General features: G+C 42.0%; 1 protein-coding gene across 1 annotated transcript in view; it reads right to left on the reverse strand.

Annotated features, from left to right (window-relative positions):
- Nucleotides 1–26,830, reverse strand: part of LOC143328878 (contactin-associated protein-like 4) — an 88,350-nt gene extending 61,520 nt beyond the window's left edge. The window contains exons 1-2 of the mRNA XM_076744300.1: nucleotides 26,644–26,830; nucleotides 3,645–3,755 (exon numbers count right to left, since the gene is read on the reverse strand). Coding sequence (XP_076600415.1) covers nucleotides 3,645–3,755; nucleotides 26,644–26,728 — 196 coding nt within the window. The 5' untranslated portion in view covers nucleotides 26,729–26,830. The remainder of the gene's footprint in view (nucleotides 1–3,644; nucleotides 3,756–26,643) is intronic.
- Between the last annotated feature and the right edge of the window lie 1,031 nt (nucleotides 26,831–27,861).

Genomic DNA, 27,861 nt, shown 5'->3' on the forward strand with positions numbered 1-27,861 from the left:
ATCTCCAATCAGCTGCCTGACAGAGCTTTTCAGCCAATTCTGGCTCCCAGATGTAAAAATGATGTGCATGCACAAAATATTGAGTGTGTAACCTTTCAAAAGAAACTGCCATGTATAAAAAGAGTGTGTGTGTGTGTGTGTGTGTGTGTGTGTGCGTGTGTGTGTGTGTGTGTGTGTGTCTCGCTTTACGCCACACACAAACACATTTATCACCGCTGAGCTGCGTGTCATAAAACAATGTGGCAAAAAAAAAAACAACCTCAAAGAGGGAATCTGTGGACATTTGAGCCAAAGCCTTTATCTGTTCAGCATGTTGTAATCTGTTTAGTAGAATGTAAAGCAAAGCTCTCAACAGTGGCAGATACTGTATCAACCTGCTGCACACAAAGGCCAGCGCCAGACGGAGGAAACAACGGCGCTGCTTTACATTAGCAAGATTAAGTAGGAGTGAATTAAGGCGTGTTTGAGGGTAGAAAATACTCAGGTATTTGTTTTCCAGTGAAACAAAAGTCGTATTTTCTTATACTTGGAAGTCAAAGTAAAGTCCAGCTGACTTTTGACTGGACGACTGAGAATCTTCAGATGTATTTTCTTGAGAATATCTGCCAGTAGAGTTAGAAAAACTCAACCTTTCATCAAAATCACGTCTTTCCTGACTTCTCTTTCTTGATTCATGTGCAGCCACCTGAATTATCATGTTGTCTTGAACAAAGCAAAACACAAACAACATCATTTCTATTTGAAACAGGTGAGAATACAGTCACTGCACTGACAGCCGATGTTTTGTGTGTTTTCATCCTAAAATCTTTTAAAGGTGATGAGGCAGATTTTTAAGATGCTAATGAAATTATCATGTTAGGCCTCTACGGACATGCTACCGTCACTGTTGGTGCTCCTCCTATGAGCACATTATGAATATGACACTGATGTTTGACTAATGCGCCGCTGCCGGTGGCGACCATATGAAACGAATGATTTCCTGCTGACTAACCTTCAACACACAATATGTCTCTTTCTGTAACCACATGGCAACACAACACCATCATTTGCTTTAATCAGTGACACCTTTTCAGTCTGTTAGCGTCAGCAGCGCTAATTCATGTCAGACCTGTGAAATACAGTCTGGTGCTGCAGATAATGGTGAAGTTTAGCATAATCTCATTAGAGGTCTTTGTCTCAATCTACATGTAGTATTACTGTGTGCGTCAGGCTCTTTATACAGTCTATGATCAGACTACACACGTTTTAAGTCTCTCAGAAGAAGAGATCCATCACCTGGTGTTGCACATAAACCTCTACCATGAAGTAAGGGACTCAGTTTTGATCACAGTCCAGTGCCCATGTATAAAATACCTGTGTTTATCCTGCGCTGGTATTCTAGGGCTCTGATAATCTGCTCATTTAGTGAGTAAATGAACGGAAAGCAAAGCTGCTCCTCTGAGAACAACTGGAGGAGGCAGAGAGTTAGCAGCAGCAGCAGGAGATGGAAATGAGATGGATGCGTTCATTTATTCATCGATTTCCACAGCAAACAGCTGGAATCGTGTCGGCTTCGCACCCCGAATACAGCCAGGGAGGAAAATGTGACACAAACAGCTCTAATCTACCGACGACGAGAGCTAGATTTGAAAAATGCTGATCTGATGCTAATCCCTGCATTTTCTCATATTGACGTGATTACTATTAATGTGAGGGAGTGTGCTCTTTGCACAGGAGGATGAGGATGTACAGCACCTCCACCAACAGCCGCAGGTTAGAAAAACATGCAGCACAGATTTGGTTATAAAGGGTAAGGCTGTTATGGTGGGAATGACATGACTGGAAGCTCACCATTCTGAATTTAAATTGAATTACCACATTTTTTTGCCACTTTGGGGCAACATAATAACCCGCTAACATGCAGACTATTACATTATAAAGCTGATACAGTGAACATGTTAGCAAACAGATGCTTATCTGCCCAGCAGGACAACATTAGGCTTCATTTGAAGGCGTGTGTGGGTCCACCTGATGAATGCATGTCTCAGCATCTTTTTTAACAGTGCTCTGACTTTTTTCTGTGGCCACTGTGAGCGCTGCTACTTGAAAATATATGAACTTTACAGCCCTTTTCAGGCAACCAATGGGGCGTGACTTGATATCATAACAGAGACACCAAAAAAAAAAAAAACATGTGGGAGTAGATTGGAACATCTAATGTCAATCAAAACCCATGTGCTTACGTGTTTATAGTTGTGCTTCTGTGTTTATAGAGATGACAGGAAGTCCATTAAATATGCTGACTAGCTTTTCAGAGCCTGGTCGTTCAAAGACAGCTGACTGGCAGCATCTCGCAGCAAAATCATTGTTTGCTTAAAGTCTCAATCATCAAACTAACTGAGGACTGAGCAGCGTTCTGCAGGCGCGGCTGCCTTCGCTCTCCGAGGTGGTGAAAATCATTCAGATCCAGATTAAACCCATCTCGCCCTCCCAGCTGATTCTCAGCTTTGATGTCGGGATAAAGCAGCGAAGCTCGTTCCCTGCAGAAAGCGCCACAACAAACCATGATCTTCATTTTGTCAAAGCCTCACATCAGCATCCAGCACAGGACTCCCTGCTGGCTTTTCATGTTGGATGAACAAACAACATTCGCATTTATCCAATACATACAGCATCTATAGAGAATAAGACGAGACAAAGCAGCTCTGGCTTGTTCTTTCTTTTATTCTGCCGTGCCTCTTAGAAACTTTTCTGATCCTCCATCTCCCTCTAAAGTAGTCACTGGTGAGTTGTCTGATAGTCTTTGCGAATCCATTAAAAACTTTCCTGTTTTCTAGCTTTTGTGCTGCGTGTCCTGAGCTTAAACGGAGCCTCACTGGCGCTGAGCTCAAGTGCTGCATAGGAACTGCTCAGTAAGAGACGACTGCACCTCTCCTGAATAAAAACATTTGATAGAGACAAAACAACATTTAGATAACCTTTAATCTGCATTTAGCTGCATGCATAATTGTCTTAAACAACAGCAAGAATTCCATCAAATACCTTTGAGAGGAAAACAAGCTGCAAAGCCAGACAGAGATTTCGTATTAGAAGCTGACAGTTTCAGGGTGTCCTGGTAAACTAGGTTCCTACTATATAATTGCAGTCACAGTCCCCACTTTTCTCACCTGTCTCTGCAATGTCATCTTGAATAAAGGCAAGAAATGGCAAAGAAATGACCTATCATTGAAGCATTAGCATGAAAACAGACTGGATGCACAGATAGTAAAAAACACTTTTGGTGGCATTCAGAATGACCACTTCAGGCCTCATTGACCAATTATCCTTATGTGAGAAGTGCCATAAGAAGACACATAGCAGCAAATGACACTACAGTTGGTAATTGTTTGAAAACCATAAACCAGCTACACTTCAGCCGTATTAGCAACACTATTCAGTCGTTTCATACAAAGTAGATGATGTCAGTCATCGGTTTTCTATAACCACCTTTCCTTTTGGAGGGTCGCGGGCGCGCTGGAGCTGTTTCTAGCTGATAAAAACCGCCATCCTATTAAAAACACCATCCTATTTAGCCAAATCAGAGCGTACATTTTGAGTCAAATCCAGTGTTTGGGACCCACTCATCAGTCCATAATTCACTCTCAGCAGCAGAAACTCTTCCTCACCGTCTCTCCTGTTGAGTTTGGCGAAGACCGGCGCGTGACTGCTGGACAGCTGGGAGGAGCTTCTGAAGGACGACGGCGGCAGATTGGACACCAGTGTGCTGTCACACAACTCTGTCAACCAATCACAAAGCAGAAAAAGAGCACATGTTAGGGCTTCACACGTCAAATCCGTTTTGGTTTGGTGTTTGTTGGCCAAAAAGCTTAGCGTTGTGGAGTATTCACTCAAGAAAACAATAGGAAATGAAACCTTTGTTGGTTGTTCATGATAATCAATGCATTTCCTCTAATATACTGTATGATTGTTGGCCCTGTAACACAACAGTGGCTTTGACCTTTCTTATACGGCTGTTGCAGAAGGAGCTGAATATAATGGTGCAGCTGATATTGATGGGACACTCCAGGTGTTGATCTGTATGTAAATCACATGCAGATTTCCGTTGCATGATTATTAAATTGTTTGACAATCTGTTTTTGTCCAAAGCAATCAGCAAATAACAGCGTACATTATGGGATCACACAGATGTTGTGTAAATGCACATGTTAGAAATGTGACGTCACCATTACAGCTGACAAATTACACGCAGTTCTGCAACACAAATCAACAACAAATCAGTGTTTCAAAGACACGTTAGCGCCTAAAAAGCTGCAGTAAAGTTCGAGGATAAAGAAGTTTTAATGAGAAAAGGAAACAGCACACTTTATTTCACCAAACTTCCAGCTTTTTAATTAATCTAAATCAACTTTAATGAATCAAAAGTTTAATTATTAAATTTATGTGGCGTTGAGTAAGTGTGCAAGCGTTACCTTTTTCATGTACACTATTTTCTGATAGGCTTGCACCTACAGCAAATGGAGTGCTTATTACTGCTCTCCTTCAGCTCAGTAATAAGTTTTCAGCCAGCATCCATTCATCTTTGCAGAGGCTCAGAATGGTGGGGATGGCTGAAAGGAGGTACCACAACACTTATCCTGAGTGATGCAGCACTTGGAGGTTCAGAAAAGCAGAATACTCGAGGTAACGGGGCAGGAGCTTCACATTTTTTTAGCCTCAATGAACACCATTGAGCAGCTAAAGAGGAGTGGAGTTTTATCATTGAGCTGCTGCTTTAATGTCAGCTGAGTGGAAATAGGCCTTTGACATTACGCTCCAGTCTCTCAGTGAACAGAAAGTAGTTCATAACAGCGGGCTGATCCAGGAATATCTCCTCTCAGCACGAGTATAAATAGTTTTCTGTGGTTCAAAATCATAAAAGCAGTAGGCAGGAAGCGTCCAAACTTTTCTTCAGAGTGATATCACGAAATCAGACACGAGAAGACGGATTATTCTCCATCTTCCAGTCTGAGTGAAAAACCATATAATTGTTAAAAAAACAGCAGGATGGGAGCTCGCCGGCGCTGAGAGGCGAGAGCACCTCAAAATCATCATGCAGAGCTGCTGACAGCTTGACCATCACACATTTCAGAGATACACGGAGAAGCAAATGCCTTTAAGTAAAAACCCCAAACTCAGTTATGAGTTCTTTGTATGACAACAGCTTCATCATCGTTTGTACTGAGTGTGTGAATATTCACAGGAGGGTCAGAGTGGAGTCCAATCATCGAGAAGCAGCAGTCTAATGTTCCCCAGGTGGAAACAGGTCTTTCGGCTCTAATGGCACCACATTAGATGAATGAACAGTGTAATAATGTCCAGTTGGATGAATGAATGGTGTAATTCTACGAAGGCCGTTAAATGAATGCTGTAATCATGTCGTGTTGTGGAGATGAATGGCGTCCTGACTGGCTCATTACAGGCTGGATACTGATGGAGACGAATCAGCGTTGTCAGAAGCAAAATGTTTCACACTTTAATGGTTTATGGATGATCGCCTGCAATAAAAGACGTCATATACTGTGCATAATGTGCAATAATTATCCTTTTAATTGGCTTATCTCTCCAGAGAGCACATCTTTTGTCACCATCCTACAGCTGCTCCAACCTTCACTTTTTGCACAATGCGTTTTTTATTTTTTTATTTTTTACTGTAGTTCTGCTTTGTGCTAAGATGCAGAATAAAGTGACAGCTCTTGGTTAAAAAATAAAGAATGAATATTGTGTCAACAGGATGCATCATTTTGTTGAGTTTGCCATAATTTTGGTGATTGCTATCCTGCAGTTCATTCATGTTTGTGCACATTGAAAAAGTGGCAGCCGTCTGATATTTGATGATAATTACATGTTCACAGCAGGAGATGTTCTTTTTGAATGGACAGATTATCGGCGTAACGCCGGCTCCTGCACACAGTGTTGCAGTACAGGTTGTTTGTAGCGAGGCTACTGAGTATCTCCAAGGCTGCTTATGGTGTTTCCTTTGGAGTTAATCCTTCCTAAAAGTGCTTCTTTAGCCCAGTTTAACTTACAGGAGTTTCTGATGGCTCACATAACGTGTTTTGCTGCCATGGAGGAATTAACAGGAGGAGAAGGAGGAGCTGAAACAGACATTTAAAAAAAACTCTAACAGGCTGAGAAAATAATATTAACCACTTCCAAGAGCCTGACAGGAGTGTGTGAGTGTATGTGTGATAGAAAAGCCACACAAATGTGGGATTTACGTGAGGCTTTAACGGTATTATGACAAGAGAAAAGGCTTCAAAGAGAAGGACTCTCTCCCTCTTCAGGGAGCCTTTCCCAACAGGACTTGTGTGAAACTGTGTATCTTCAAAAAGCCTTTTCCCAAAAGTAAGTGTTTTAAAGGAGGACTGTCTTATATTTAGTCTAATATGGTATTAGTATATTAACTATTAAGGTTGAAATTGGTGTTCGCCATCTTAAATTCTTTTGCACTAAAGTGAAACGTGATGTTCAGCCGCCGTCCCCACCCCACTCATTTTTGTGCAGTCCCTTAATTATCTTTAAATAGAAACATATTAAATTAAAAACAAGAATAGCCTACAAGAAATTAAGGCGAATTTATTGTATAATGAAGCACTGCATCTCTATTTACGTAGCTGCATAAATCATTTGTCATTATAAACACTATGCTAAACAGTAGAAATGCAGCCTGTAGTGTAACTGTAGCCCACATACACACACACTCAGATTCGTGAACATCAGCTCAGTAAATATTCACAGCTTTCCTCTCGAGCTCCAAACTGTAAGCCAAAGCCAAACTAACGCTGCCTCCATCTAAAGCCTCTCTGTTAATGGATGTTGTTCTCCACCTCTGAGACAAGAGCCAATTACCGTGATTCACGCTACGGTCCGATCCCGGCCCACAACTCTCACGACGAGGCTTCAGCTTTGATTACTCTGTCAACATCAGTGTACTTCATCTGAACAACACGAGGTCTTCATCAGCCTCTTGATATCCACCGCGGCCTGCTGATTTCACTTTTTAAAGAGGAGTAACACTGAATTTAAAGAGACACAGATTTCCCGACAGTGTCAGTGTGTTTACCCTGAATGGATAACTTGTGTCATATTAAGTGAAGAGAAGCACACGTGCTAATTGGAAGGTGAACTGTGATGTTTGGAGGATTACAATTAAAAAATGAGACACTTGTTGAGCTGCCTCAGTGCACATTTTTCTGAAGAAGTAAGACTACAATTCCCAAAATACCAAAGGGATCAAATATTTGGCTGGCCTAAAGAGGATAAATGTTCAGGTGATGTTGAAACCTGCATTACGACAGAATGGGTCATTTGCTGATGACTCCCAAACAACATATATGAGTGTTGAAGAGTGTAAGCAACAGGCACACGTGAGTACATTTGTCAAGTTTTCCAATGACATTTCTGGACTCTGATTGGCTTTGATCAGGTCACTTCCTTTTAGTTGGTAGTCATTACATAATATAAATAGCAATATCATATAATTAATATCCCACCCCTATTCATCACATGGTGTCCCAGTGTAGTTGGTAATGATTTGATGTTTTGATCTGATGTTAAATGTTGCGCTTGGCTCCCTTAAAGGTGTCATATATGCATATACTGAGTTTTAAAGTCGATGAATATTTAATCCAACAACATCAGAACGCCTCTGGCTTGGCTTCAGTGACGCCGTGGCTCTGAGTAGTTTCTCTTTGATGATGAAATTATCTGATATTAACTGAGTCTGAAGTCAATTTCGGTCAGCTTGTTACGGCAGTTATCACCGAGCATCCTCAAGTACAGTTATATTACACTTAAAAGTAAATCTTTAATAATTCTATTGTGAGTAACAGAGTGGCTTTGAGCTTCATGCATATTTAATTCCACTGTTTTAAATGCTGTCTGGCTCTGAAGTCCTCTGGAGCTCCTCCTGATAGCCTTCATCATCCTGTTACTGTGGGTGGTGGGGGAGCCCTCGGCGTGAAAAGCAGGTGAATTACAGTAGTCTGAAGAGGTGAAACGAGAGGGACAGCTCTCCAATACCAAGTGCTGTAATCCCCGAGGAGATAATGTGTGGTGAGAGCACATCCTCGCTGAGGTAACACTCAGCGGAGTGAGAGGGTTTAAAAACACCGGGCCAGTTTTCCTCAGCGGAGCTTTGGCATTTAAGAGTGGACATCCCTGACAGCGTGACCAGCGGAGCACAAACACAGACGGCTCAGAGGAAAATGGAGCTAAATGTTGAATACCTGCTGGACGCTGCAGCCACTGAACCTCGAAACTGACCCTGGCTGTGTAGAACGGAGAGCTTTCCTGAATATTAAACTACCGCGCCTTCCTCCTTGGCACGAAAACAAACGCACCGTCTCTGTCTTTCTGTCAGCCTCGACGTCTCATGGAGGGTAAATTTAGAAAAAAAACTGTCTTCCTCTGCTTTTTATATTTTAGGCATCCAGGTTAACACAAGGGGGAAAAAAGATGACATTTCTGAATCAGCAGCATAGTTTGCCATCGACAATGAGCAGTTCAAGATGTCAGTGCTATAACACACTTAGAGCAGAACATTTCCATGAAATTAGACGGCCTGTTGGAGAACAGGGCTAGGAAAATGAGAGCAGTTTTGCTTCATGAAATTTCAGGAGGAAAATATGGGAGAAGAGGTTACTGAGGACACAGAAGCAACTGAGGTAAGATGACTTCCCAGCCTATAACAGAATAAAGGAAATGATTCTCCTGTCTCCTGTCTTATATCTGCTATGGTAGAAAATAACAGTGTTAACTGAAGTAATACTTCACCAAAATATGATGCTGTTTGCTCCTCAGGTGAAAAATAAAAGGCGGGAAGTTCCAGGGTAATGCAGAACTTCAGCGACCATGATATTCACATTTGAGTGATGGGATATGGGTTTTCATCTCAATAAAATATCCTCCCATCAAATGAATGTTTAATCGTTTCTGGTTCCTGAGAAGGATTTAGAGGGAGAGAAAGAGTCAAAGCTCTCTCCCACAGCCCATCCATCCACCCACAGTGTCAGTTTTATCATTCGGGGTGAATAAACTGTGAATCTGATGGCAGTAAAAAGTCTCAAAAGCTTTAAAAAAAAAAAGATCTCTGGAGTGCCGAGGCCTTGGCACTGTCAAGCACAATTAATCACCACTGACATGATAGGCAGACTAATACTTGGCACAGGAAAGACAGAGAGGGAGACCACGGCTCATTCACCTGCATTGTCCACTTCTTTACTGTTTTGTTGAATAGCAAAGTACCCACAGAGTCCATGACAGAGCTGGAGACCCTGAATACCGATGAGCTCCATCCATCACCTCAACAAACAGCAGTGAACAGAAGGTCCTGCACTTCAGAGCTCTATAAGCCCCACAAACCCAGAGTTCAGTGCTTCTCAGTATGAGCCGGGCCGACTTATTTAGCTATTCAGAGCGTGTAGCTGTAAGCAGGATAATGAGGCTCCGGCGACGGTTGTTTTTGCTCCGGAGCACTAACAATCATCCTCGAGCAGAAAATGTCAATGTTCATTTTACTAATCCGCCCAACTTCTACCTTAAGTTTGACCCAAAGAGATCCGGTCTGAGAGCAGAGAGGAAATACAAAAATGCGTTTGTTTTGATGTTGCACAATGGGGTATTTTAACAAGGCAACTTCAGCTTTTGAGTTCACGTTGCACTAGACAAGATTCTAATGAAAGAAAAAAAAAAACATATTAGATCAGAGTCTGTGCAGAGAGCGAGAGCATCCATCACCATAACTAGGATGGACAAATTCTTATCTGTTTACCTCGTTTCATTTCAGCTGTCAGACACAAATACTGGCAGAACGTTTTCTCCATGCATAAGGTTTCCATAACTAATTAATCTGTTCATTATTTGAACAGTTAATTAACTAATTATTTAGTCTATAAAATGTTGGAAGATGGTGAAAAACAGCTATCAAATTTGGATTTTTCTGCTTTTTTGTGGAGCAATTTATCCTCCAACAGAGCAGCTTTATATGCTCAAAAGGAAGACGCAACACAGCTAATAACCAACAATCGTCTGCTCCATTTTGGACTCCTTCAAAAGTCACCACTGTCAACGGCTACACTCCATTTGCACAATCAAGTGTTAAATGTATGATTTTACAAACTGGACATCACTTCCTGTCACCTCTACAGTAACAATACCTTTGCTAAACTTCGTGATCACGGTGTTTTTTTATCCTTTACTTCACTTTTTACAGTTAGCTGGTGCATAGTGTTAATATTGTTAATAGTAGCTTATCCAGTCAGCTAGCCTAGCTGGCTACCTAAGTGAAGACAAGCATCAAGTTAAAGACGAGAGCGATCAGCTCAGTGGAGTTTTGCTCAGTCCCTCTTTGCTCTTCATCTAAGTTAGATGCTAAGTTCTCCTCCACGAGATTCACAGCTCACTTTCGCAAGACAGTGTTTTGGCAGCTCTTCCAAGCACCAATTGATAGCGACCTAACGTTAGTGAAGCAGTGAAGGGTAAGGTTGGTGCTACACTGAGGGACTAGCTAACGTCGCTAACGGTTATCTATGAGACTGAGGTGATTGTCAAATGATCAGAAACAGTCAATACAAAAAGGAACGGTAAGTACTATTAACAATACGCACAATGCTAAATTGGAAGCGATGGTACCATTGCTGTAGACTTAACAGGAAGTAAACAAATGTGCAGCTCCTAAAAGGGATGCACAAGTTCAAATGTCCCAATCCACCGAATGATTGACAGCTAAATGAAAGACTGTGTCCTCACTACGGTGGACACCGGACTGAAAAACTGATAAAAACAAAAATAATGATCTCATTCAAGAATCTGTGACGACATGCATCAGCTGTGAAGATGAACAGTAAACCAAAAATAACAGTAACACCATTTTTTGATTTAATTTATACTCCATGTTAGATTTATATTCCGGCCGTGACAGATAGAACAAGCTGATTAAAACTGCTGAATTATTCAACAGGAGCCAGTATCTGTTCTAAAGCTGCCTGTGGCCCGACTTGTTAATTGATTAATTGAAATGCAGAGCAGCGTACTGTGCTAACTAATACCCTGAAGGTAAGGACATGGCAGGAGCTCTCCTCTCCTAGTTTAATTAGCATTGCTTTGACACATAATTAATAGCAGTGGATGAGAGAATCTGATCAGGCTTCACACCAGCATATGGCACAGCCACGCTGCAACTACAAAGGCCTCGCCGAGGCATTCAGTGCAGTTTATTCTAACATGTGCGTGGTTGTGCTGCAACTTAAACAGGAAAAGCAAAGAAACTGATTTGAGGAATAACACAGAACATGACCGAAATAAGTGCAGCAAGGACTGTAAACTGTACTGAAACATGAAATATCCTCAAGAATCAGGACACAAAGCACTCCGACCTTTTGTTTCTTAGATTTTGACAGCTGTTAAAAGAATTATATTATATTATATTATATTATATTATATTATATTATAGAAAATTGTAATTTGTGTAAAATTACTAAGTTCAAAAAAGTGGATTTTGTATTCTGTTACACTCAGAATACAATTTTATTATTATTATTTTTTTTTTTTGCTGACAGATGAGAAGATTGATTCCACTTTCAAGCTACGGTCATCAGTGACTCGGCAATTACTTCAGCTCCTTAAAGATCAACAATCAATACAGTTTATCTCATTTGTGTGTAAGCAACAGTGCTTTTTCATGTTTCCCTTTATAAAGTGACATATGCAGCAGCGTAAAATGAAATGAAAATTTCTGCTTTGTGGACCAGAAGAAATCTATGACTTTGCCTCATCATATTCCCAGCCTACAAGGCAATGTCTGGTTGACCACTTGTTGTTGTTGTTGTTGTTGTTGTTGTTGTTGTTTTTAAGAATTAAACCTTTATTTAAATATCTTGAGATCACACAGTATATTTTCCAAGGGGCCCTGGCCAAGACAGCAGCATTACAGTGTTTCAAGCATAAAAAGAATAAAAGAATAAAAACACCAAAACAAAACACACAGTATCAACTGGCATTAAAGTGGTTCAGACCACATGCATGCAAGCATAAGTACAGTGAGGATTTTAAGAGCCAGTCTTCAAACTCTGGAGCCAAACTAACAATTAAAAACTGACACATCTCGTAGCACAAACAGACACTGAGACGTGCTCTGCCATTTTGGATTTGCACTAAAGCTTTAAAAGAGAGTACTGACGTCTTGTTATGCTAATCTCAAGCAAATCCAGCTCAGTGTGTGTGTGTGTGTGTGTGTGTGTGTGTGTGTGTGTGTGTGTGTGTGTGTGCGCGCGTGTGTGTATTACTCACGTTGTGGGGACAAAAATCTGTTCACACTGTGGGGACTCGCCTTACTTGTGGGGACAAAATGCAGGTCCCCATAATGTAAATCATTCTAGGGGGATGACTGGGGCGAAGGTTAGCGTAAGCAGTAGGGTCAGGGTAAGTCTCCAGGAAATGAATGTTTGTCTATGTAATGTCCCGAAAAGTGATGTAAACCTAGCGTGCGTGTGTGTGTCTGTTTTTTTGAATTTGCAAAGTGGGTTTATTCAAGCTAAAAATTGGTGTCAAGTTGCTCTTTCAGCACCACGCACTGCATCAATTTAACACCAGCTCACCCAGACTGGAACAGGCTCGGTCCAATTTGGTCCGATCACTCATGGGGTGCTGACAATAATCACACCAGCATTCGCAATGTGCCCCCACCTTTAAGCAGTGCAGTGAAGATGAAATCAGTTGACAGAGGGTCATTTTTCTGCTGTAGAACCGCTGCCTTCTGAAGAGAAAGTCTAATAAAAGTTGTTCTCTTTAGTGTCAAAAGATCCATCGGCATCACATGGTTCACAAAGGCTCATGTACAGTGAGCAGCCCACACAAACAGCATCCTAATGCACACACCACTCTGCATTACATTAATCTATAGCTGCCTTTGAAAGGATAGAACAATCATCCTCATTGAAGCGCGTCACACTGAGCAGCGATGTGGGTGTCTGTGTGGGAGACAGACATCAACCAAATGAAGTGATCAAAACAGCGCCGAGCCACATCACGGCAGCATTTAAAATCTCTTCATCTTTAAACCGCCAGGTTTGACTCACATAAACGCAGACAGAGCTGAAACAAGCTGCCGAGAAACAAGGCTTCAGTTCATTCACTGTCAGTCTGAGCGCCAGAAATATGCAGATTTAGAGGGAATGCTGCAGGCTACATCACTGCTACTAATTGCTCCAGGGGGAGATATGTATCATAAAATATCTACTAATTCACCAGCTGCAGTAAGTAAGTGATTTGAATATATTTGCCTCTTAATTGAAAATATCTGCACATATCCATAGAAAAAAAAGTTAATTTGCTTCTGTCATTCAGGCAAAAAGCACATAGATATTCACATCACCATGGCAAAATTAATTTCTCTCAAAAGTGAGACATTAAATTCAATGGGACACAGAGGGCTCATAACATGGGGAGGAAAGCAGCACTGCTTCAGCTGCTGGAGTTATAATGCAGAAAATACTGATGCAAGAACAGCACATTACAAACCGTTTCTCCTGCAATCCACTGATCTAAGTGCAGCAAGTGAGGATTTATGCAAAGATTGTTCTCATGCTTAAAACAAAGCACAATGCACAGCCTGTTTCCACCTTCACTAAACCACAACAGGAGCTGCAGTCACAGCATCTACTTAGTTAGACTTTACAGCCGTCCTCCCTCCGGAGACATTAGAAGATAAGTGATGTTTAAAGAAACTTCTCTGCAGATAATGTGATGTTCTGCATCTTCTCCTGCGTCTCACACACTCAGAGCTCAGCTTTCCTGAGGCTGGAAACACAAAAGATACTTCGATTTCTTTAACCAAGAGAAGAGTTTCTGTCCTTTCCAGAAGACGTGGAGACAATCTTTGATGCTTCACGCGATGGCGTAACCGGAAGAAGCAGAGGTTAAAACCCTGACAGACTCCAATTAGAGCGCCAGTCAGAAATGTACGATATGGTGGTGAGTCTCTCCTGTCAGAGCGTGTGGGAATGGTCACATCCCTCTGAACAGACTGATCTTCAGAAACAGAAGCTTCGGTCCACAGAGGTCATAGTTGTCTGTTGACATTTTGATCATCTTGAATCGTCACAGCTTTTTCCAGAGGAGGACATTTACACCAGATAACACATAAACTAACAAACTTCACACCAAGGAGACTCTCCACTTCCTGTTCAGAGCGATGCTGGTGGTGCTGGTGGTGGTGGTGGTGGTTAGGAAGCAGAGGACTCTTCCTCCAGACCATATTACACACATTTGTTCTCTGCCTGCCTTTAATTTAATCTTTTGCTGAAGCTTGAGGTCAATTTTATCTCTGAGTTGATAATGCAATTCACAGAAATTCAATTTTTTGCTGTTCGGTTCTCTGGGTTAGAATTCATCATCCTGTGGTGATGTGACTGATCAAGGCCTGAAAAGCTCCAGCAGCTACACCCTGCTGCAGCAGCATCAGACTGCTCTGAGAGTCCACTTAGAAAACATCGCATAAGTCGAGATTGTTTTTCCAGACTGATAACTGATGCAGTATTAAATCCCTATGGGAGCATTATCTTTTCTCTTGCCTCTATAAAGGAAGGTTTAAGATCAGCTACAGAATGTAGTTGGTGGGGATTTAGTGTCATTATGGACCTCTCTAATCACCGCCCCATGTAATAACATAATATACTGTACTGAGTGGAACATAATGTCATGTAAACCCCTTAAGCATGAGATGATATAACCATATGATATAACTCTCTTGAGCCTGATGCAAATTATTTTTTCATTAAACTCGAGGCATAATTTAAAAGAAATATGCTTGAGCAATGAATCATACTATAGCGAAGTCATGATATATCCTAGTTAGCAACAACCTAGCCTACAGCAGTTCTCTATGTAGCCTTGTAAGTGTTTCATGGAAGACAGTTTGAATTGAGGAAAAGCAGACGAGTAAATAATAAAATTAACGCTGGCTGAATTCCCTATAGCTGCTTCAGCTTCGAGGTCCTGGTATTGAGCATGCTGACTCACTGTCATGCTTACTGGGACACACATAGAAAACAGAGCCAATGCTAATGGTAGTAACACCTGTGCTTTTCCTAAAAAAACGAGTAAAAATGCCATACTTAGAATATTTTCACTTCTTTGCCTTGCTGTCAGACAGCCCTCTCTGATGGGGAACTGAAGCTCTCTTCACAACCACCAGACTCCTTTGACAAAAACAACAATTTCACCTGGTTGAACAGTTGCTTGTCTACCGTTGCCTCGATGGGTTAGTTTGTTTCTGTTATTGGGAGACTTTGGTGTTTTAACATGTTCAGAGCAAACCCTTTCAAACTCCAAAGTCACACAATAACACAAAGGAACCGATCAAGGCAGCAGTCACCAACAACTCCCTTGTTCTGTGAGGTAAAATTACTGCTTTTGTCAAAGGAGTCTGGTTCAAGAGAGCAGTGCAGCAGCTTCAGTTTCCCATTGGAGAGAGCTTATTCTTAATATAGTGTACACTTAAACTGATATTGATTTTTTAAGTGGGCCTTTTCTAGAAAGCTAAAATATGTTTTGCCGCTGTGCCCAGACCACAGTGTGACCACAGAGACCAATGTAGCCTCTTTTACGTACACTAGCATGGTGATGGCAATAGCAACGAGAAGTTGAGTACAACTTAAAGAAGACATAAAATAAGTCTAAATCTAAAGTCAAATCTAAAAAATATCAACTTATCACCAGTCAGTGTCTTAAATATTTACTGCAATTAATTGATTTAAATAAGTTTAATAATGGTACGTACAGTTAATTTCTTCTTGATGTTATAATTACTTACATGGAAGGTACAACGCCTCATCATCGCAGCAGATATAGTCGGAAAGGACAAATATTCAATGTAAAGCACTGTACGTATTTACTGAAATAGAGAGCAGAGTGTGAGGAACACAGAGGGACAGAGGAAATCCCAGTCTGGAACAGGCTCCTTCTTCAAATTTCAGATATCGCTAGAATCCCTTTTTTTTCTGGCCAGGCATTAATATTTATACCAGTGCAGCCTTGCAAAAAGCCATGACTTGCAGGCCTCTGCAAAACTGAGAGCTGAACATGAAAACACAGATACACATAAATGCATACACACACACACACACACACACACACACACACACACACAGAAACACACACGCGCACACTCCAAAGCCAGCAGGGGGTGAAATTGTAGAGGCGGTTGAGAATGTCACTGCAGGGAAACAGCCAGGGGGAAACTGCTATATTCTCTGAGCAGAACTATCTGTTCATCCCTCCAATATCTTCTTTTCCTCACTTCACCTCTATTGACCCGTCTAGTCTCCTCACTCGCATTTATCCTTTTCCAGCGTTCGCTTCCTTTATGTCCCCTTGCTGTCCTAATTCCTCTTTCATTCTCTCCTCACTTTCCTTCGTACCTGCTGTCCGTCCTGTCATCCTCCTCCCTGTCTGCCTCCTGCTTCATCTTATGAAGTCAAATCATTTCAAAGATGTGATGCGGTGCATCCAGAAAGCAGATGGTGGCCCGTAGACACACAGACACACACACATAGGAAAGTCATTGAGGGATAAAATGGGAAATGCAGTAGAAATGTCACTGCAGTTGTGAGAAACACAGAGGGAATACTCCTCCCAGACAGTCTGCAGACTCTGGCCCCTAAAGTTTATCCTCTCATTCCTTATATTGCTCCTCCTATTATTATTCTTTCCTTCCCTTATCCCCCTTCAATCCTCCCACCCTCCTCCTCCCCCTCTGTTTCACCTCAGCGTATTAGCTCTGATGAAGCTCTGTCTCGTTGTGTTGAGACTCAGCCTTCCTCTTCCATCTTTAATGGCCACTGACTCAGCTCTGTCCTCCTCTCTAATCCAAACTGACCGGCCCTGCTTCTTCTCATCAGCAGTCAATCCAGAGCGACAGTCTGCAGAGCTGTGGTCACGCAGCCCTGACTTCATAAAAAATACACAGCAGTCACAGCATTAAGCTGCAATCAGCTATTTCAGTGTGTAACGAGGACACATTAGAGTCCGGACGGGGAGGTATGAAGTTATGGAGACGCGCTGATGCCGAAGACAGATATCAGCCAATTAGCTTTGTGAATTTAGAGCGATACATAGTTTATAAGTAACACATTAAGGGGCAACTTTTCAGATTTTCAAGGTGAGGCTTATTATTCTAATGTAGAGAGGGCATATGAAAATGTGACATTAAAATTCCCACAGCAGTCTCCAGAGCTCGGCAACACCACCTGTCTCTCTCCGTGGCTTGATGTAGAGCCTGTATTTCATCATTTTTAGTGGGTTCAAGTGAGAGTAAAGGCAATGTCAAACTCATAGCAGCAGCCTGCTAGTTGTTGATGTCTAACATAAAACGTATCAACAAATACCTCTTCAGTGATGTGATGTAGCTTTTGGGTTTGCTCCTGTTGCCAATGAGGTTTTGTTAAATGCTTGCAAAATAATTGTTGTTTTATCAGTAATATTTCACAAAAAGACCAACAACATCCTGAGTGAGTCAACTTCATTAAGATTTAATGCACAGCTAAATGAATAATGGTGAATCAATGGGAATATAACTCATATTGACGAATTCCACAGGTGAGAACGCTGAAGTCTGAACACTGGATTGTGATAAAAGCCAAATAATTTATGACCACATCAAGGTGAAGTTGTAACAAATAACTGAAGCAATAAGATTCAGGGTGAAACAAGGCCGCAACAACAAACAAAAGAATCCATCTCAAATAGTGCTGACTGACCCAAGGTTACCCAAACAGACACAGAGACGTTCACTGAACTCCCTGAGATAAAATGTGACAACACGCGGATCATTAATCAATTTACAAAATGTACACAGATACATCTCACTGAACACCGATGGAACAAGGCCAACAGGATCTCACAGATTTAACACATGAATGAGTATCAGCGGTTATTGAATGCTGCTGGATGGTCAGGTGTGGACTCAGAGGAGCCCAGAGTTTGCATTCTTGTCACAGACCTGCGTTTATCTTTATGTTTTAACCATGACAATAATTGCGCAGTCTTTTGTATGTCCCTTTGTCCTACGCAAGTATATTGAGTGCAGTGTCTAAACTGGAGTCACACTCCTTTCCTGTGCACACATACTTCTGATTCTCTGCACTGAGTTAAATCTACTCGTCCCTTTTCCCGTAAACAAACACTTACATGGGTTTTAAAAACTCACACCTGAAACTGAACCACACAAGAAAGACGAAGGTGTCCCCAACATCGTCCCCCAACATGAATGACAGAGCACCACGACCTCCGCAGGTGGAGCAGATCCAGCAAGTCATCCGAAGTTATGACAGTCTCACATGACAAATGGCTTCATTTTTTTGGAGGCAGACTTCTTCTGGGGACGGCCTTGAACAAATACAGCAGAGCAGCAGGTCCTAATATCAAATGGATGGACAGCAGTCCTCTGTCAGCTCCATCACTTAACTACCTGTTCCTGGGTTAGTAAATCCAGATTCATGACTGGTGGCCCCACATTCGTTCTGTAACCTTGACTTCATCAGATCTCATTCATGGCTCCACTATGCCTGCACACATTTCCATAAATGACACTAAAGAAGAAATATGACAGGGATTTATGCTCAGCTGCTTTCCTTTTTCCTCATCCTGGCTCGAGCTGATGCTGCCCCCTCATGAATCACACAGGACCGGGAGGTTTAAATTTCACCATATTCACACCCAGTGTGTTTTTTTTTTTTATTCACAGGTTTATGTTCTTCTCAGCACAAACAACCAGCTCACTGAAGAGCAATAAATTCGTACGAGACAGGGCAGTACCACACCTGAGATAGGCTGCTGAATTCACCCCAACCTCAGCATTTCCTTCACCAGATTAATCCTGGAGAAGACGAGGATAGTCAGAGATTTAATCAAGCACCCCTAATTTTCCCCTGGAGCCTCCACAGCTTAAATAACCAGCTCTTTTAAGAAGAGCCCAATAGCCTTCATTGGTGGTAATGCCGCCCCTGAGTTTGCCATTCAGCCGCCAGCATCTCAAAAACTCTCTTCAGCTTCAAATATGTGAATAACGGAACCACTCTGTCTTTAATTAGCAGAAACACGAGTGACAAGATCAAGGCTAAAGATTTCACGATGAGCTGCCTGTCATGTCTGCCTCTTAAGACGTGATCACACATTAAAGACGGCAGCAAGAAATTTAAAAGCCTGTCTGGATGTGAATGAATTTCACCTCGACTTTCAAAACATCTGACTTCCATACAATTGACTCTGAGGCAGGACGGGACGCCTTTCTTTCTCTCCGCAGGCAGAAAACAAAGACCACTAATAGCGTTTCAGGTTCAAAACTTCTCTCCTGAAGGACGACTGGGAATCCTGTGACTCCGGTGGGCCACCATCATCTTAACACCCAGCAAATCAGCATACACACACAGTAGGAGTGTAGAGGAATTATCTGTCATTAGACTCAGATTAAAGTCATTTGGTGTTCTTGAGATTATCTGTCATTAGCCTATGATTATAGCACACACTCCAGCGGCTCTAAATCAGCTCAGAGGGGAGATAAAAACCACAGGCAAGACTGATGACACCGAGAGAGAGCGAGAAAGAGGAAGACAGGGAGCATACCTGCAGATTTCAGTTTGGAAAGTGAGTGCAACCATCTATCCTTCATGTGTGGATGATGAGTATCATGATTAATGACTTCAACACCAAAAAAACACTTCATTTCTGCCACTGCAGAGCCTGCTACAGAAGACAGTAGTGTTATATGAATAAATGATAGGCTGTGTGTGGGGGGGGGGATCATAGCTCATCATGAATTGAACGTAACGTGACCCTGTTTTTACTCACAACTCGGCCCAGAACATGATGTGAAGATGAAGAGGAAGGAGCCATCTCTGCCCACGACTTCCAGCTGTAACTGCATGATACAGCGTACATGTGTTTTCATTTATTCGGCTGTGATGTCCAAGTCACTGATGTTACACAAACGGCCTCAGGGGAGTTCAAAGGGAGCAACCACAGCACCAGATCACAGGATGGTTCAAGGCCTATATATATTTGTGACTAATTAGCTTTGTGATGATTGGTTCATGTGACTGACTCTCCCTGTTGTGATCTTGTATGTCATTTCCTCTCAGATCTCTCTTGAGGCAGAGATCTTGAAGTCAATGAGACTTCCTGGATAATTAGCAAACTAGCTAACAGCTAGCTTAATCAGCTGGAGACTAAAGAGGGGATAGCCAAAGGGAACTGCTAGGCCAAGGCGAGGGTCATGTGACCAGCGGAGGTCACTGAGCTAGCACTAGCAGCTAGTGACTCTTGGGAGGACAGTCTCCAGTTTGAACACAATGGGTGCAAGCTTCGTATGGCTACGACAGCATAACTGTAAGAGCCTAAACAAAGGAAAACCAATGGGGATTTCCATTGCTGTGAAAACCAGTTGGCATTTCACTGTTTTAAACTTCAAGGACAGTTACAATAATCCACCTGTCTGCCAGTAACTTTTGTCAGTACAAACATCCAAACTAGCTCAGCTATCGAAGGACAGCCTCTGTCGGTCGTACATGCTGCTGAGGAGTACCAGGGACCACACAGTTTGTTTTGGTGCTTGTACAAAATGCACATCTTTACTCACAGGATAGGATGTTCCCCTGCAAAACTGCTCTGCAGCGTTTTGGAATAAAACTGTCTGAGTGTTTCCCTCATTGATAAATCAATACATCATCTATCTTAAAGTGCCTGTCATTAAGCACTGAAACAAGCGGTACACCGCACAGATGCTGAATTACTCTGAGGGAAGAAACACAAACATCATAATCTCTCAGGACGGATTTTAGCTCGTTCCGTTCACTCTGACAAACAGCTTCGGACAGACCTTGCCCCTGGCACTGGCAGCGCAGCGAAGTAAATGACGTGTGGAGAGAAGTCAGGAGATTATTAAGTGAATGATGAACAATAGGTGGGCTCTCTGTGGAGTAAACGGCTGAAGGACAACATACAGGTTTGAGCGAGCTCTTTTTTCTTTTGGCTGTGGCTCTGAAATGCCAGATTCTTCTCGCTTTCCAAAGGAATTTCCTTTGAGGCACTAAATTCTTTAATCCGGCTGCTGTCGGTCGATACTAACCTCATGGCTGTCTTTATCATATTTTCTGTCCATCACTCTTTCCTTTCATTTGTCCATCCAGCTCTTTTGGTCTGATCCCTCAATAGTAATTTGCTTATCGAAGTATTATAACACGCCTGACTCATTGTGTCTGTTGTGATATCTATTTGTCATCCATTCCTTACTTTTATACTGCTGATCAATCCTTTTGCCAGTTTAACATGTGATCTCTAACCTGACGTGTTTAAATCATGTCGTCATCCTAAAATTTGCATGTATAAGTAACAATATACACAGCATGACTTGAGCGTTTCCACTGCAACTTTCTCATCCACAGCCTCGGCCTGAGGAGGTAGAGGAGAGGCAGGGAGAGTCTTCTCCACAGGAATGGACTCGTTACTGTGCTTAGCAGCAGGTCAGATCAACTCAAGGCGGCCACGTCTTCATATAAATGTGCTTACATAAACTTTAACCTCATGTTTGCTTTAAACACTCAGGGCCAATCCAATTACTGTAAACCCACAGTGGGGAGAGTAACACACATGAATCTATTACACCTACACACCAGTCCACTCATTAGGACCTACACACATGTGGTTTGTACCATGTTCAACACAGAGGTAACGACAGCTCTCTGTGGTCTTCAAAGGGCTGATTTTACACATGGAGCTCTGTTTACCTGCCTCTGTTATAACTTAAGGTGTGGAGTTTTAAAGGTGTTGGTGTTTACCAGGCAGCATAGGCTAAATTAAAAACAGCTTGAGTAGCATGGTGGGAAATGTAGGATCCACTGGTTTTGGAGCTTGAACCATATTAGGGACAACAAATTAAATATCTTGGTTTCCGCTACTTTGATTTTTATTCATCTGTCTCTTGTGCCTCCTTCAGCTTTATGGAAGTACTATACTAAACTGCTGCCTCTTTAAAACTGAAACTTTTATCTTTTTTTCTAAGAAGTCCATTTCATTCGAGTCCCTGTCTGCCACACCTATGCTTTTATGGTTATAACGAATTGTTTTATGGTTTATATAAACACTGACCACATCACAGCATAGTTACAGCAAAAACAGTGATGTTGAAGTACAGCAAGAAAAAAAACAGATGTGAAAACTAAATTTGCTAAATAAATGAATAAATGTTCTTTTCATTGCAGCTATAAAACATGAGCATGTATCACAAAAAGAGTCATATGTGGAAAAAGTGAATTGTTCTGTGGGGATTCCCAAGAAACATTATGAAAATCACAGGAATTAACGCAGAGAAAAAGACAAAGTAAAAGATTAGAAAAGCCAAACTTCTTGACATAACAGCTGCTGGAATTAACTGGACATCACACGTCAAAGTGTATCTAACTCTTTAATTAGGCAGTTTGTGCTCACCCTCTGCTTCAGTCCACTTTTGCATAATGGAGGCCTTTGTGTTTGTTATTGTAAGGGCACAATAGTCATGGGGAAATCAAGCTCTGTCAATCAATAATAGAGTTTGTCCCCCAAAGCTGGTATTAACTGCTGCATATGAGCACAACACAGGCCTTCATGTATAATTACAGTGAACAATTAACAAGAGGAGTGTTGAATAACATAACCAGGCTTGACATGTCTTCAGTGCACTGAATTCATGCTTTGAGAAACAGTTGAATTACCCAGAAAAATAACTAGTGCGAGAATCAGGAGAATTTCTGAAGGCAACAAAGGAAACCACAGCCTAACAATACAGAAAAACTAATTAAATAATTCACTAATTAATGTAGAAATACATCCAAGGCAGTGTTGTACTTAGTCAAATTATGCTTGAAGAAACACTAAAATGAAGCAGAACAAAATAACTCACAAGAGATCCAAACTTTCTGAGGGCACAATTAGAGACTCAGCAGAAACCAATAAACACCAGAGAAGAGGAAACACAGCAGCCTCTACTCGCGTCCGTCTGCTCTGGAAGAATAATAGAGCAGGTTTTACTGTTGTTGACATCAATGTGATTCAGAGGAGGTCAGCGAAAAATGTGCCGTTTTTCAGCTGCATCCTGCATCAATGGCACACGTTCACATTTTTAGTCACACCGGCTCTATTGAAGGCAACACTGGGATTTGTGGCAGCTGGAAATATGTCACAAACTGCTGCATGGATTGCCCTGAAATAATGGATGTTCCCGGAGGATGAATCCTGCTGACTTCAGCGATCACCTGACTTCTCCTCTTCAACCACTACAAGCAGGACCAACTTTGAATTTGTTCAATACTTTGCTTTATTACATCAAGCTTCGATTGTCCTTTGAGTTTATGATAATTGGCTAATGTGAGCACGCTGGCTATATTTTAACTAACACATACCATGCATGTGCGTGTGTATTTTCATCCCAAATAATAACAATTTACGACTAAAAAGTGCTAATTTCATATTGAAATTGTGCAAAATTTCCAGAATTCTCAGTAAACCCGAACTTCCCTATCTGAAAATTTACCAACTCTTTGCAGCCCTATAGACTTACCTTCATCAGATACACCAGAAACACAACTCCAAATGTACACTAATGTTACTCCACATGCACCAAATGTGTAACAGCAAAAGGTTCATGACAGCTTTATGAAGTAATGATGTATTAATGACACTTACAGCTTGTTCTGCTGCCCCCAAGTGGCCAGAAGGATCCATTCATACCCCTTTAGCATCATCACCTGAACTAACCACTGTTTTCTCCGTATTCCCATGAGAAACAATGGCTCCTGTCTAATCACACCTTTTGGTAAAACTACATCCTCTGCAAGGCCGACCCGCCCCATTCCACTACCTTCATGTAAGAAGCTATTCGAAAACATACAGTGACTTTATCCTGCTGTTAATATCAGAAGGCGATTAAACGCACAGTGACTTTACTGCCCTGCGGGTAGCTGTTTCACACGCTGACTTCCTTGAATCTCATCACATAAACCCCAGCGCTTCACTCCTCCGGCTAACAAGTCATCGGAGTGCCATCTGCGGCTGTTAAAATATGTATTTCTACTTTGTTGTCATTTAGTACCACCTCCATAATGAACAGTGAACTGTCTGCAGGGGGGACGGAGATGTAAAGCTGAGTGTGAAACCTGCGGCTGGGATCCCTCCACCTCTGCAGTCTTAACTTATTATGCTGCTGTGGTTTATGGTCCGTGCATGATGAGTGTGCCGCTGGGTCACGCCGGCGAGATAAACAGAGAGATAGACAGAGGAGGGGAGGGCTGGGTGAATGGATAAGGCACAAAAGCCGAAACCAAAGAGGGAGAATGAAAGATAGAACCACTTCTAGTGAACAGAACTGCATGAGAACAAACTGTAAAACACACCTTAACTGCTTATTCACAAATGGCCATAATTATGTATCCAAATGCATCCAAGACTTTCTCAATCACTGAACAGGTGTGGTGGGTAAACCTGCTTTGGAGAACTGCAAACCCTGAATCAATGTCATCACTGTGAGCCTCAGTGGAGGGTTTTAGTGTCTCTTTGTGGTCTAAACGCTGTTTCAGAGGCTTTTACACACTGACAGCAATCAGGCTGAGGGGAGAAGCAGAAGCATTCGCATTGGTTTGGGTACTGAAATCCCCTTATGAGTGAAGCTCGACTCGGAACAGATGTACAGTAGGAGGTGACGGCAGAAACATTAAATCACCTGAAAAAAGAGCAGGAGTATAGAGTACAGACAGGGAATTGATGAGATTTGGCCAAGAAACAGGAGGAAAACATGAGCAGGAGGGGGGAAGGTAAAGAGGAGGGATTAGGAAGGAAAGATCTGGCGACACAGCAGCAGGGCAGAGATTCGGGTGGAGGAGACAGAAAGACGCAGCAAGCATGGAGAGGGAGGAGAAGAAGAGAGAGACAGGACGAACCATGAGAGGAAGAGGACAGAAGCTGACAGAAAACAGCAGAGAAGACGAAGAGTTAGCAGCAGACCTGAGTCAGAAACAGCCAACTGAAGGACAGAAACAGCAGGAGGTGAAGAGACAGAAAGGAGAGGAAAAAGACTAAGAAACTCAGATATTTTGGTTCAGCTACAGATGTTTCTTTCAGGAAGGAAGAACTAGAGATCTGTTCTAACAGCATACTCCTGCTCATATCATCTCTTTTCTCGTGTGTCCAACTGCAGAAGAAGCGATCAGTCTTATGTCGCTCTCTAACTGTCTCACAGCCCGATGCCTTTCCATTAAGCTGCAGCAGAACCATCAGACCTCAATCATCACTGTGCACGTTGCTTCATGTGACATCTTCATGATGATGTGTGAGAGACAGTCTGTCGCAGGGAGGACCACAGAGAGGATTAAAACTCAAGTGAAGCCAGAGAGGGAGGTGGGAGAGGTTGGTCTGGGGAAAAGAAAGGAAGCTAATAAAAACACACAAAAAAGAGATCAAATAAAACAGAAAAGAAGAATCAAAGAGAGGATCAGCTGGCATATCAATGAAATGTGAAAGAGAAGCAGAAAACCGAGGAGAGATGGAGGAATTTTACAGCCATCTGCTTCAATTACATACAAGCATGTCTCATTACACACTGAGATTCATCTCAATTCATCTCTATCCTCCCTTCATCTGATTCTCTCCATCAATTCTCTTGGATTTTTCTTTGTTTTCACCTCCCCTCAAACATACCTGCACATGAGCAGCTGAGCTAAACTGCCTGTTTACAGCATGATGCACTGGCCTGAAATAACTTAACACAGTTCCTCCTTCACTTCTCCATCACAGAAGTCAGATCATCCAACCTACAGCCTCTCAGTTCCATGCTAACTTCTCCAACCTGCAGAGGCTGCCACCTTTTTCTCTCACACACACCTTCACACCCTGGCTGCTCTCCGGAGTGCGTGAGCACAAACGTGGCTCAGTTCCAGGCTGCACATCACGCTGCGCCGAGCGCCAAATTAACCAGAGAACAAAGCGACAGCGTTGCTTTACGCACACGGTGGATGAACTGGCTTCTAACGCGTTCGGGTGACAGTCACATGTTTCTGTTGGCTCTGAATGTGTCGTTTAGCATTTCTATCCAGAGCAACAGCATCCTTAGATTATGCAAAGCTCCCCATGAGGGAATATAACCATGACAAACCCCGAAGTAAAACAGCTAAATAAAATGCGACAAAACATCCTGAATTAAGGAAGCTATAAACCACATGTAACTACAACAGCTGTCTACTTTTAAAACTGATGCTGTTCTTGTAAATAACAGAACACTAACATCATTTAAATCAAACCACTTAAACTCTCCTTAATTCTCCTCTACAATCGAGCGCTGATGCGTAACTGAGACGCGCAAAATCCCAGTTAAAAAAAAAAAAAAAGAAAGAAAGAAAGAAAACCTGCACTTTATTCAAATTGACATAACAAGTAAACACGACAAACTGCTGAATATCCCTGAATCCAAGCACCAGAATCCTTGTATCTTTCCAGGCGGTACGACAGAGGTATGGAGCCCCGTTTCAAACCGCCTCTCCGGGTCTGCGCTGCCCGGACTCGCTCCGTCTCCTCCGGGAAAAGTGAAAAAGCGCACGGCCTGCTCACCTTCTCCGGCGGTCCCGCACGAGCTGGAGAGAAGCAGGGCGACCTGAACGATAATCCCAGCGACTCTTTTAGTCCCCAGATCCATGATGAAGCGGCGGGAGGCTGCAGAGAAGCCCGGCGGGTGCTGGAGGAGAGAGACGGCCAACCTCTCCTCTCAGCTCCAAGAGAGATCTCCTCCACCCCGACTGAAGGAGGAGAGAGAGAGAGAGGGGGGGGGGGGGGGGGGGGGGGGGGTCAGTGAAGTGCTCTGTGTTGGAGGCAGGCTCTCTCACTCACTTATGCATAAGTTGTCACTTGAAGGCGTTTAAATGGGAACTTTATTACCCGCAAAGTGGAAACTGTCTTAAGTTTCACCACATGGTATTAATTAAAGGGAAACAATTAGCCGACACTGGTACAGAAACCACATCAACCAACAGCAGGACTTTACATGACAAAAACAAAATAAAGCTAAGTAATTATTATTATATTAGCTGAATGCTAATATCAGCGTGTTAACCTGCTCACAATGCTAAATATCAGTTGGCAGTATGCCAGGTTAAGTCAGCCGTCTGGTTGCAGTGGGGAGATGTAACTGAATGCATTTACTCAAGTACTTTAGTGAAGTAGGCTGCAATTTTGACATACTCAAGTATTTCTAATATGTTACTTTATGCCTTTACTTCACTATATTTCAGAGGGACATATTGTACTTTCTTGCTCCATTTGTTAGCACTTAGTTACGAGTTACTGTTTTCATAAAAAAAAAAAAAAAAAAAAAAAAAGCACATGATAAACCCAAAGGCTACTACTATGTTCAGAAAACATTAAAATTCTCTTACATGTATTTGTTCATGATAAAAACAGAATAATAAGATAAATAATAACATAACACTGTGATAGGAGCCATTCAGTGCTTTTACTTTGATATTTTAAGCACATTTTACTGTTAATGGAGTATTTTCAGATTATGGTATTTATAGTTTTACTAAAGTAGAGGACCTGAGTACTTCTTCCTCCACTGCTTAGTTTAACAGCTGTGACATCTCCCACATGGTCAAAAGAAGTTGCATTAAAGATGCAAAACAGCTGCAAAGCCACTATTACAGCCATTCACTTAATTGAAATACAAAATAAACACTGATACAATTTATTTAATTTAAAATGCAAAATGCTTTTAAAGTGAGGTTCATTAACTAAACTATTAACATCCGCAAAGAGCCAACAACAACAGTAGCT

This window comes from Chaetodon auriga, chromosome 12 (genome assembly GCF_051107435.1).
Source record: "Chaetodon auriga isolate fChaAug3 chromosome 12, fChaAug3.hap1, whole genome shotgun sequence".
NCBI lineage: Eukaryota > Metazoa > Chordata > Actinopteri > Chaetodontiformes > Chaetodontidae > Chaetodon > Chaetodon auriga.